This window comes from Cydia amplana, chromosome 22 (genome assembly GCF_948474715.1).
Source record: "Cydia amplana chromosome 22, ilCydAmpl1.1, whole genome shotgun sequence".
Classification (NCBI taxonomy): Eukaryota; Metazoa; Arthropoda; class Insecta; order Lepidoptera; family Tortricidae; genus Cydia; species Cydia amplana.
In genome coordinates this window covers 7,710,557-7,723,360 of record NC_086090.1, presented here as the reverse complement: position 1 = coordinate 7,723,360, position 12,804 = coordinate 7,710,557, and the positions used below count along the sequence as shown (strand labels likewise).

Genomic DNA, 12,804 nt, shown 5'->3' with positions numbered 1-12,804 from the left:
CTTCGTACCTCTGAGCGAAAACTTGTGCTTAATGGAAGTTTTAGAAAAAGATTTCTCCCCGTATTGTATGGTTACAAAAACTTTCGAATAACTCATTAATAACTATACTCCCAGTGGTCTATATTTGCCAGGTAGTAAACGACCTTGATGTTCTAAATTTCTAATTGAGTTTTGATCCTTTTTGCCAACCCAATCCCATCGATAGGCACTATTACAACTACAAAGCTGTCTTTCTTTGAGATGAGCGGAGATTATATTAGAGGCACGGGCATCATCCAATAGAATTAGTTATTTTCCACATCTCTTTTCCGCTCCGCTTGGTTACAACCAATGCTATACTTTAAAAAAAGTCTGCTCAAACGAGCAATTATGAGCATATAAGAGGTAGATAAAAAAATTCAATGAAACATATTGATTTGTATATTCTCGTTTAATTTCTAGAACTCATGAGGTAAACAACACTAATCTATTTTCCATACCAATAGTTCTGTAATCTCAAACAAACTTCTAAACAAAGGTACAGATATTCGGAATACATTCGGATACTACATACAAATACACAAAATCAATTTTGTACGAAACTTTTATCAATTTAAATACTCTAGCAACACTCCTGTCTCGTTTTTGTGCAATAATATTTTAATAGAAATAATATTTTTAAAGTATACCCACTAAATTAAAGCTACGTATACTAAAATACATAAATACGCGATTAAATTATTTTTAAGTGTTTATGAGAGACGAAAAACATAAAAGTGTCGAAATAAAAACATTAAATGTAAAATTAGATAACAAAACAAGAAGAATAACAACCAATAATGTGAAAAATCATATTTTAATTGCAAATAATTGTGACTACTTAGCTGCCAATGCCAATAAAAATAAAAAATGAGAAAAAGAAATCCAAATTAAAGTAATCAAAGTTTTACAAGTGAAAGGTAACTTAAATAATGTTTGTCCAAAGTAGTCATAAGTTTAAAACATGACTACTTATTATATGGCACGGAGTTGATAGACGTAACAGTAGATAAACTAAATGAAGGACATTTACAATGATATAATTAGGTAAAGAACACAAAATTGAAACAGTACATTCTGCAATAATGAAAATACCCATTTACACAAAAGACTTATTAATTATTAATAAAACAACAAGGCCAGCCCTAGAATTGAGTGTACAAAATTACAATAAAATACAAATTCATAATATCATTTGATATTTACCAGTCGCTTTTCGGTGAAGGAAAACATCGTGAGGAAACCGGACTAATCCCAATACGGGTCTAGTTTACCCTCTGGGTTGGAAGGTCAGATGGCAGTCGCTTTCGTAAAAACTAGTGCCCACGCCAATTACTGGGATTAGTTGCCAAGCGGACCCCAGGCTCCCATGAGCCGTGGCAAAATGCCGGGACAACGCGAGGAAGATGAATTCGAAACCCAGGAGCAGATTTTAATAAATATTATGAACAATATTTCAAAATTGTTGTGTAAATGGGTAATGTGCGAAGAAATGACATAGGAACAATGTGAGAGAACTTACACTAAAAAAATACTGATACAAGCTAGGTATAGGACTCAAACTGGTTTGGTCTTAATACTGTCGTTAGAAAACGCAGTTCACACTTTTATTTGACTACTTTTCTTAACGACTGGAACCGTTCTAATTCTACAAAGGAATGAATATTAAGGGACTTACGCAAAAGTTACTAAATGTTAAAGGCACCATTATAGCTAAACAAGATATAATATGTAGGTACCTATAGTATTTTAATAGACAACAACCTCAAACCAAGTTTAGAAATCTTTTAAAATGTTATAGGATAGGCGATCCTGGGTAGTTTATACTCAACACTGATGCTTATACTTTTGGTGTTGGTGCAGTAACTTTTGCGATATAGACCTATTTAATACCGGGAATAATAAAGGAATGCAAAAGGTGATTTCCGAAGGACACTTCTGACTAATTTAATACTGATTTAAATTAATTTCAGCGATTATTACTAAAATATTTGTATGAATATGGCATTTTATGGCTACCTCACGAATCACAAACGTTAGCACTTGATTTATATCTGTACAGATCCGATTTTTTATACATACTATACCAATATATTTTTTATTAACAATGATTTTTAATATACTCTAAATTCTTATTTACATTGTTTATAAAATTGACGATTTAAATATTTTTTGTTAAGTTATAATTTTCGAGTTAACCTATAGCGGTAATTTTGACAGGGAATTTTGTAATTTAGTACGTTTTGTACTCTGTCAGTTACCACGGTATTGTCACGTTAGGTTTCAGGCACAATGGCGTTCAACCAAAATTAATGCCTTACTTTAAAATTTTACGAAGCCTAAATTAATAATACTATTCGTAAAAATGTCTTTTCTTGGGATAGTAATAAATATATAATTTTATATAAACTATCATCTAAGATTGGTCAGGATTTAGGAAAATACACACTTTAAATATATCATGCAATTTTGTAACTATTTTATAATTTTATCTCATCTAAAACCGTTTTTTCATACACATTTTGTAGAATATAATTTTAAATACGTGCCCTATTCCACAAAAAGGCGTGAATGCATAAAATGTCTCTAAAATGCAATCTTCCAGTTTAAATAGACTAACTCAAATCTTCAAACCCTGTTCTATTATTTTAAATTGTCCTCACACTATGATTTCTATTTAATAGAATAAATACAGTTAAATTAATAATATTTTTTTTTATATATTTACGCCTCTTCTGCTAGTGGAATAGGCTTTGCTTAAATTACAAAATCTAACAATTTGAATAGTGTTAATTTAATTTGGCACTTTTTTGCCACTAAATCCGTTCAAAGCGTCTAAGGCACTATTTTGAGGGACAAACACACTTTACAATCAAACCTTTTCAAAATTATTGCTCTCGTTTAGACAAAGTCAATATTTAGGTATAAAATGATAATTTTATATGCAACACACATGCAGTTTCCGTCAATGTCCATACCTATTCAAAACACAGTAACACATTTGTTAAGTATTTTGTTCACAAATCATGTCAAATCCTTAATCTAGTTTCACTATGTTCATCCAGTACAATCTGGACTTTATCTTTGAGCCATAAGGTCGTGATTCAGCTGGTGGCGCTAGTGCAAAGCCCTCTGGATGCTTATATTTTTGAACACCTCGTATATCCAGTTCACAACGCCAGTCTGAATTAGACTTTATCCTCTCGGTCATAGGGTCGCTAGTCAGTTGGTGGCGCTGGTGGAGGGGCCGAGGTTGGCCTCCTGGTGCTTGTACTTGTGTGACGTCATCTGGGAGAGGCCTAGCACGGCGAAGCCGCACTGCAGACAGTGGTAGTGGGTTTGCTTCTTGCTGTGAATGCATTGTGGCTCGTAGCCGCATGCTGGAACAAACATTTTTTTTGTTAATAACGAAAAAAGCCTTCCAAGGATCATTTTTTTTTTGTTAATAACGAAAAGAGCCGTCATTTCAAATGGGGGGTGGTAGCATGACGTTGGAGGAAACGGGGTCATTCGTAGCATGAGGGGGAGGGGGTCAAAAATCGTCAAAAATAGATGACGTAATTTATGAACCTTTGATTTAAATATATTGGAAAGTATTTTAGGTACACAAAAAAACTGGATCAGAAAAGAACACATTATTCATATTTTTCGGCGATACTTTAAACATCAAAATAATTAAATGACTGGATCGACTTCAAGATATTCTATTAACTAGTATTAACTACAACCTTCCAGAATAAATAGGTCAAGGGAAATTATCTATACGAACTGTGTAGTGTATGCGATTATGCGAGTAGCTGAAATAGCATACATACGCTGTCTCGTGTGTCCTTGTGTTGGCGGCAAAGGCGTAAAAAGTAACTGTCACTGTCTATGCTACGATGGCCGCGGGCTATACGACTGCTGTTGTGGAAGTGAAGTTATATTGTGTTTGCGAGGGCATTGCCGAGCCGGTGTTCATGTGTAGGCGTTACATAATTACTAATTTAACAAACACTATAGGGGGGATTAATCTGTCTAAGGGTCGGTTGCACCAACTGTTAGTCATCGTTAAAGAGTTCGCTAAATTTTATTGTATGGAAAGTTTCATAGTAAACCCGGGCGCGCGCCGGGTGCCGTTGATCAGTCTGTCAAGTGCGGATGGTGCAACTGGCACTAAGTCTGATAGAAGGATGGATGTAACTTACCTTTACTCGGTGGGAACTTCTCGAAGCCAGCAGCCTGGATGCTGTCCAGCTTCTGGTGCTGTCGGCGATGCGCGACCACCTTGTTCGTGTCCGTGCAGACGAAGTCGCACTTGAGGCAGTGGAAGTGCGAGGCCTTGTTCTGGCCTGTTCCTGACAGGAAACAATGTCGGCATGATACACGGTTTTGAAAAAGAACTGCCGGTATTTTACAGAAAGAAAGCGAAAGATGCTGGTGCAGATTAGAGAGAACCAACAGCTATAAACTTAGAATAGACAACAAGATTAAAAACAGGAAGCCAATTACAGAAACTCACAGGTAGTTACAAAGTACAGTAGTTTTACAGAAAGTAAGCGGGGCTATAGATGCTGGTGCAAAAGTTTTATTGATACTACTCTAACATCTCTAACTCTAACTCGGAAAAACATCACTTTTTACAAAAAAAATTGGCTGATATTTATTAAATATTTTTTTAACTTCCCTTCTCATAAAATAAACCTAATTAGGAACTTGAAGTTTAGCAAGTGTAACACCTTGGAAATTTTACGAAAATTTTGCAACTAAGTTGCTATACTTAAAATAAAATAATGCATTAAATAATTACCGAAAGTAGATGCATGCGGACAGTCCGGCCGCTGGCAGTACACGTTGGCTCGGTATTGCTGGAAGTCTCCGCCCATCAACGTGTCCAATCTGAAAAAAGTCATCAACTATTGAAGAAAAGGAAAAGTTGACCCTAGGCAGAACATAATAGACAAGACAACCGCAACGGTGGACATCAATGAAGCCAAATATGAAGAAGTAAACACTAAGCGTGTAAAAACAATAGACCAACAAAGCGAGCAAATCCCTTTTCTTTGTAAGAGGCGTGTGGCATTATTAGTCTCACCACAGATTTTTTTCAGTGTTATTTTGAATATATCAATAGTTTTGGACGAAGCTTACCTTTCATGTCGGGCTGTGTGTTGCACGAATCTGGTTTTATCACAGAACGAGTAGCCGCAGTCTTTGCGGGTGCAGTGGAAGTGGGTTTGGTGCTCCCTGAAAATTAAAATTAATCATAACAAGTTAATAACCCAAAAGTTTTCAATGAAAAATATTGTTTTCCTCTGATAAAAGTTTAAACTATTTGAATATAAAATATTTAGTCCACAACAGTTTAATTCTTAGTCACTATTGGCGACATGTCACTATTAGAAAAACTCAAGTGAATGTAACCGTTACTCTAAATATTTTGAAATATGTCTCATGAAAGTTTAATTTCGAGAAAATAATCCATGTTTAAATTGTTGGGGGTATTGCGCTAAACCTGCCGAAAAAATCAGAGGAAAAGGTCACAGTACCATCGTCTTAGATAAAAAGAGTCTTCAAACAATCCCAATTCGATGACTGGTAGAAGAACGGCACAAAAATTTGGAAAGAACCAACGCCAAATAATGTGAACAGGGATAGGAGGGATGGATAGAGATATGGAAGTTAAGTACCTGTATCCACAATGCTGGTAGGCACAGTCTTCGTTGAATCTGAAGCGCAGGTATCCCTCAGGGATGGGCTCATCCTTCAGCACTCGCATGTGGGGCCCTCTGGTGGTGTGTGAACGTCTCCTGAAAACATTCATCATTATTAATAAGCAGAAAAAAGAGTATTTCCGTTTGTTGCCTCTTCATGCTTAAACCGCTTAACTGATTTAGATAAAAATTGGTATGGAGATGGTTTGAGGTTCGTGAATCATCATTCCACATTTAGGATAAAAGTCGTATATTGGATTAAAACTCAATATATTGTATTTACTCCTCCTACCCTCCTACTTACTCTTTATACCTAAGATGGACTAATCACCTACCGTAAAATGGGGTGAGTAGGCGCAAAACTAACATTCAAACCTTGATAACATTTTCTTTTTACATATGCCAACTGAATGGTGTATATAATAAGTGTTCCGGACGTTTGTATTTTAGTTTTTATTTTATTTTGGGTAGTTCAATTTCATAACTTTGACGATAAACAGGAAAACCCACCTCACCCCGTAGTCCCTCGTATTTGGGGTGAGTTGGGTTTTCATACAAAGGTGATTTTGGAAGATTGTTGGATCGATTTTTTTTTATTATGCGTATTACTATAGCTCCATTATAAATTGGAATTATTTTTGTAGCAGTAGCCTTAAAATCCCTTCTCACCCCCCTCTCAAACCTTCTCTCCCCATTCAAAACCCACCTCTCCCCGCGAAACCTATTCACCCCGTTTTACGGTACCTATCTAACCCTTTATAACTAAGAACAGCTGTAAAAAGTAATGAAATAAATGCATATTGCATTTAAGAATAAGAATAAGAATTGTTATTTAAGCGCTGCTGATAGAGAATTCTGAATATAGGTACAACTTACGATTTAGCAATCATCTCAGCCTCTTTGTCCAAGCCTGGTGGCATGCCGTGACCTTGTAACAGGCTCTGCTCTAAGAGTAACTCTGGCGGGTACAGCATCGTCGGGTACAGTGGGAAGGGGGAGCCACTGAAAAACAAAAAGATTAAATTGATTTCTGTACGAATTTGGCATTTGTATTGGCTGATTCACAATGTATAATAGATAGTTGAACCCCTGCATACAAATGTTTACGCAAGGGGGCTCAAACACCTATGCACAATAATATGTATACCTATAATAATTATCACTTAATAAATGTCCTTTAGGTTTGGATGAATTTACTTCTCCTTTGATATGGAGGCATAATTTACATCCAAAGTATTTTTTTTAGTTCGCAATCCATTTTACGAAGGAATAACATTTCATTGCTGCTACAGTAAACTGTGTAGTCCTTCTTTCTCGTCGCCGTAAATACATGAGAATTGTTTAATTTAGTTATTAACGACTTTTGAGGACAACATCCTCTAATATAATAAAATTTCCAGGTACTCACCCCTGCGAGAACAGCGCCACTTGCGCCAGCCCCGGCAGCCCGGCCAGCGAGGCGGTGTACTGCTGCTGCATCTTCAGCTGCTCCTGGAGGCTGCCCTTCCGGCCGCCGGAGAGGTACTGCTGGAGGAGCAGGCTTTGGACGGCTTGGACCTGGAATTCAAGACAAAAATTTAGAGAAAAGCTCGATTAATGAAAACATACTACGGACACTTGTTCAAGTTCTAAGAGATTCCTGCAAGTACAACAGTTTATGTACCTAAGGCCCACTTGCACCATCCCCATAACCCGGGGTTAAGCGGTTAAACCGTTAACCTAGTGTCAAATTATACTGGTAACCATGGTAACTCCAGGTTTAATCGGTTAACTCCGGGTTAGTGGAATGGTGCAAGTGGGCCTAAGTATAAGCGCTGGTGGTAAAATGCCGGGATAACGCGAGGAAGAAGAAGAAGATATAAATTTTTTCACAATCGGTCGGAGAATGGGCCATTTTGGTCATGTCGTTACGAACAAAACTAATCATTGTGCTTTTGTTCAAAAGCGTTTGAAAATATGATATCTGGTCTAAAGTTAAATTGGATTTTATTTGGATTCTGTGTTAAATGAAATGAAATTTGTTTATTAATAACAATTGTTACATGTCAAGTACAATATTACGTATTCAATAGAATATAAATTTTATTAATTTGAATTATTATATCGGCTATTTCATTTTTCTTTTACTAATTACCTACTCACTAATCGGCTGGCTAAAAAACTCGTCATATGAGTAGAATGCCTCCTAGGCTATGTTAGGATTGTTAGGGTGAACTGACCAAATCTGATCCAATAATTAATTTAATTAACATTACAGCCGCAAATATAAAAAGAGTGTCGTGTAGAGAGAGAGAGATACATACCTGTTCGGCTGGGTTCGGTGGTCTGTGGCCAGGTGATGGCACTTGACTAGTTCCTGCTGACGATGCCGTTGATGGCAAAATGGAGATTTCAGGATATTCCCTTTCCAAGGTTTCCTGTTGAAGAAAATAATAACATTACTGACGTGACACACATTCTACAAGCTTGTAAGTTTATTTACGAGTAAGTTATAGAAGGGAAAACGGTCGCTTGAAATTATTTGTGTAACGGTATCGCTAGACTTGGTCGTGTTGAATTTAGCTCGGGTTTTAAATTAATGCAATATTTCAGAAAATTTAAAATGATTGAAATTCCTTACTTTACGTACCTTGGTAGCTGCTAATCCAGCAGGTCCACCGTCCATGGCATTACTATGCTTCTTCACCATATGGCTGAACAGCACCTTCAGATCCACATAAGGCTGGTTACAATGAGGACAGTGGTAATGCAGATTCATCCCCCCAGCGTTCTTGTTCAGAGGACAAGCTTGGTCATGACACGATGGCGGGATCGTTGGCCCAGACTTTGTGGCATCGTAAGGTTTCTTATCATAGTCCATGCGAAGCTTGAGGTCTTTCGATGGGGAAGCGTCGTAGATGCTGCGAGGTGAAGACGTGTTGCTCCTGAGGTGAGACGACGGATAGAAGGTTCCCGTCGCTTTTACTACTGGAAACAATGAATTGTATATTACAATACTGTTGAGGATTCCCAATAGTTTAAGTAGTTTCATGTGAGTTTAAAAAACACAAAAAGTATCTAATCTTAATAAGGCAAGTCAAGGGGTGAATTAATGATAAGTTAAGGACGAACACTCACCCGACATGTTATCTTGTTCTCTATCAAATTCACTCTTAATCGAGAAATTTGTGGGAGTATACGATTCATTAGGCTCTTTCGTAGAAACGACGCTGTCTACTGAAGCTCGTTCTTTTAAAGAATAATCTTTCACTTCCTCAAAAGGTCTGTCCTGTTCGGTTTCACTCTTGATAACCGGAGTTCCCCTTCCGTGTTTATGAGTAGCCAAGGCCGAGTATTGGGTCAAAATGGCAGGGCAATTGTTCCCTTGAGCACAATGGAAGTGGTTACGTAGCTGGTTTTTAAAGCAGCTCTTTCCACCGCAATGGTCGAAGGAAGCAAAGTAGTCAAACCCTTCTAATAGAGGGATGATAGAGTGAGATTCTCTCATGTGTGTTTCCATGATGATGTGTGTTTCACCAGCAAAACTGCAGTTGAAGCAGTGGAGATGCAGTCTCGTCATTCTTAGTTGACAGTTAGGATATGACTGGGAGCAGCCATCGGGCGTTGTGAAAACTTCGAAATGTTGGAATTTGATGCGCTGAAACGAAATTAATTAAAGTTAGGATCACTTTCGTAAATATCAAGAAACGTGATGAGTACTTTTGGTTGTTTATACTTACAGGAAACTCTTCAACTGTAGTTATAACAGGAGCTTGAGGGACGGGTGGTAGAGGTAGTTGATTGCTCTTTGGCAGTTTGAATGATGTAAATATCGCTTGAGGAGTCACCTAAAAACACAGATACAGTTTTAGTACACAGAAGCGCTTTTTTTTTCAAGTTTCATAAGTCACAAAATAACTTGTTCCGATACTTACATTGTCAGTCCAAACTTCAACCACCCTATTCTTAGGTGGCCTTCCTCGCTTCCTACTGAACATCTCATCCAGTGAGCTTGATGGATTAACTTGTTGAGGAACCAGTCCGTGATTAGGTCCAAGATTAAGCTGAGCTTGCAAATTCGGATTCATCTGCGAGGTCAGACTTGGCGTCATTTGTGCTAGCTGTGCCAAGTTCGGAGGAAGATTCGGTATGTTCGGGACTTGGCCGAGCTGAGCTGCCATATTTGGGTGCAGCTGGGCTGAGAGCTGCGGCGTGAAGTTGGGAGCGAATCTCGCCGCTAAATTGGGAGACATAGGGCTCAGGATTGCGTGCTGGCGATGGTGCTCCAGACGTCTAAATGGATGTTCTTCCGATAAGAGAATAACTGCTCCGCAATTTTCCTGAAAAATATAACATATGTCTTAACTCATGAAATTTGTTGGCGTGATATTAAGATTAAGGGATGTTCTGTTATTAGAATTGAAGGCAAATTTTAATGTAACTTACCCAAGTGCAATGATAGTGTGTAATGTCCCGGATATGTTGGCAGGCAGAGTTCGAGCAAGGATTATTCCTCGAGTAGGCCATGAAGTAGGCTTCAGTCACTTGATTCTGTTGTTCATGTTCCATTGCGTGTTTCACCATAGTGTTATGACAGCTGTAAAGGAGATTGTTATATTAATCATTTAAGTGTATTAAGTAAGTGGTTAAGACAAGTAGGTGGGTATAATCTAATTCTTTTCGATTTTGTGCTATGCCATGTAAATCTTCTTTACTCTTTATTTTTCTTTAGATGGCCATAGAATGCAGTCTTCGTGTGTTATATTTTTGGAACATAATTAAACAAACCTGTGAGCCATCTTGCAGTTTTCTGCCAAGCAATGGTAGTGCTTGTTAAAGGCACTGCATTTGCCGCATTTGTCTTCTGCTTCCGTCCCTCCGTTGAATGTTTCTATGTATTTACGAGAAACCTCTTCCACTACAGCTGGGTTCTGTAAAAAGAAACCATAGATTTAATGAAATTTTAGATCATCTTCCCTACACTAAGCAAATAACCTGATAATTTTGGTATCTAAGTATACCCATTTTGGTAGTTATAACCGATTTGTAAGACTAGGAAAGTATAGTGACTAAACAAATGTTTTGTAGATACTTACAAATGGATAAGGATAGTCCGAGTCCATCATTGAGTTGGACATATCATCGTCAATATGCAGATTCCCAGGAGAGTACATGCTGAGGTCAGCCCCTTGCTGCATTAGCGCGCTTTGAATCACAGATGTAGGTAGTCTGTGGAAAACAACATATTTTATGATTGGCTGCTCACTTGCTTAGCTCAGTTATTAAAGATAAGATAAGATAAAAGATAGTTTGTTCAAGTAGGCATAATTACAATGCGCTTATGAACGTCAAATAAAGTTACACCGGCTCCAACCCTACACCTCTGCCCCGAGAAGATTTAAATCCCCCCTCAATTGGAGGAGGGTATCCCAATATGGGACCGGCAACAAACTCGGCGGGACACATCTTTTCAAAAAAATTACATCTTATAATTAACATGCATTACGAGAAAATAAGGAAAAAAACACAATTTAAATTACTATAGAAATCATGCAATTATACACATAACATAAGGTATAATAGAAATTGGATTTAAAAAATATACATATGTACATGGAATCATACAAATTCGTAGCTCTTTCAGAAAATATTGCCACTAAGTTTATATATAAAAATAATTTGATTCAGTTGCTTCAAACGAAACATAATTAAAATGTCGCTTCGATGGGCCATGCTGTTTTAACTGTTTTTACTCGCTCGTAACATTGTATAGACTACTCCTGCTAATATGAATTTGTTACTGTATTCACAAACCTATTTTGTAATCGTAGCTTTGTTACTTTTAGCTTTATGTTGTTACCTAGCGCTATATATTTTAGATTTATCAGTAGGTAATCTAGTCATCTGTGGACGATGTTGTTGGTCTCACACTTTATTACCCTTTGTATTCTATTTCTGTGTCTTAACCCTGTGTGTTACTGTTTTTTGTCCCAAATAAATTGAAAAAAAAAAAAAAAAGTTATTAAGGTATTTATTGTTAGTGTGTAAACTATGCAATTGATAGCCAAAATATTTGAAAATCTCGAAGGATTTTTAGCAAATAACTCACCCGAAACTCATCTCCTGCTCCTTCCGCTCATGCTTCCTCTTATGCGTGAAGATCTGGCTGCTGGAGTGCAGCACGTAGTTGCAGTGCGGCCGTATGCAGTGGATGTGGTTGCAGGTGCGGCTGAAGCGGCAGTCGCGGTACGGGCAGGCCTCGTTCTTCATGTACTTCTTGAAGCCGTCTTTTGAGAGGGCTTCGTCCTTGATATGGTAGGTCTTGTGTTTTTCTGGAAGAAATGATTTGCTTGACTGAATATTTTATTCGATACTATGATGAATGACTTCGTATTTAGATTTTTATATTTTGCTTAATTTGGTGTCTCAGCGTTTCTTTTTCTTTAGGATACACTATTGATACAAATCAATTTGGCATGCAGAAATGCGTGAGTGACCCGGCCTCATAATCTTCCTCGCATTGTTCCGGAATTTTGCCACGAATCATCCATGGGAGCCTTGAGCGCTTGGCAACTAATCCCAGGTATTGACGTCGGCACTAGTTTTTACGAGTGCGACTGCCACCTGACCTTCCAACCCGGCCTAATATATTTAATATATCTGACATACAGATTTTAATCCAGCCTCTATTTACAGATTGAGATCCAAAATTTTATAACTTCAAAAAAAGGAAAACCTTTTGTCTGGCACCACTTACCCATATCAGCTTTATTCTTGAAAGTATACGTGCAGCCAGGCCGCCGGCAGTGGAAGTGCGTGGTCCTCTGACCTGCGAACACGCAGTGAGGAGCTGCGCAGCTCTCAGTGGCTCTGAACCGCTGGAAACCCTCCTGCAGGATGGCAGAGTCCTTGCGGTGGTAGTTGGCGTGCATTTGCACGTCTGACGTGGAGATGTACACCTGGAATGGATATAGATGACGATTAGATTTTGCACTAACGCAGAGAGTTTCTTGTCTCCTTCAAATTCTGTCAGACAGTTCAAACTTCTGACTTGTTTTTCTAAGAAGATCAATGGAGATCTTTCTTTTGGTGGATGTGATGAAGCAGTCAGAGA

The 12,804-nt window shown here is 37.8% G+C and overlaps 1 protein-coding gene across 3 annotated transcripts in view; it reads right to left on the bottom strand.

Moving 5' to 3' along the window:
• Positions 1-1,826: 1,826 nt before the first annotated feature.
• Positions 1,827-12,804, bottom strand: part of LOC134658285 (uncharacterized) — a 107,791-nt gene continuing 96,813 nt past the window's right edge. Inside the window, exons 12-28 of one of the 3 annotated variants that reach the window (XM_063513884.1) lie at positions 12,448-12,649; positions 11,800-12,022; positions 10,787-10,919; positions 10,479-10,621; positions 10,137-10,287; positions 9,626-10,030; positions 9,431-9,538; positions 8,829-9,348; positions 8,341-8,678; positions 8,015-8,128; positions 7,120-7,268; positions 6,588-6,713; positions 5,688-5,807; positions 5,149-5,244; positions 4,808-4,896; positions 4,206-4,355; positions 1,827-3,398 (exon numbers count right to left, since the gene is read on the bottom strand). In XM_063513884.1, coding sequence (XP_063369954.1) covers positions 3,241-3,398; positions 4,206-4,355; positions 4,808-4,896; positions 5,149-5,244; positions 5,688-5,807; positions 6,588-6,713; positions 7,120-7,268; positions 8,015-8,128; positions 8,341-8,678; positions 8,829-9,348; positions 9,431-9,538; positions 9,626-10,030; positions 10,137-10,287; positions 10,479-10,621; positions 10,787-10,919; positions 11,800-12,022; positions 12,448-12,649 — 3,225 coding nt within the window. In that variant the 3' untranslated portion in view covers positions 1,827-3,240. The remainder of the gene's footprint in view (positions 3,399-4,205; positions 4,356-4,807; positions 4,897-5,148; positions 5,245-5,687; positions 5,808-6,587; positions 6,714-7,119; positions 7,269-8,014; positions 8,129-8,340; positions 8,679-8,828; positions 9,349-9,430; positions 9,539-9,625; positions 10,031-10,136; positions 10,288-10,478; positions 10,622-10,786; positions 10,920-11,799; positions 12,023-12,447; positions 12,650-12,804) is intronic. The other 2 variants (XM_063513887.1, XM_063513886.1) reach the window with 2 other exon arrangements.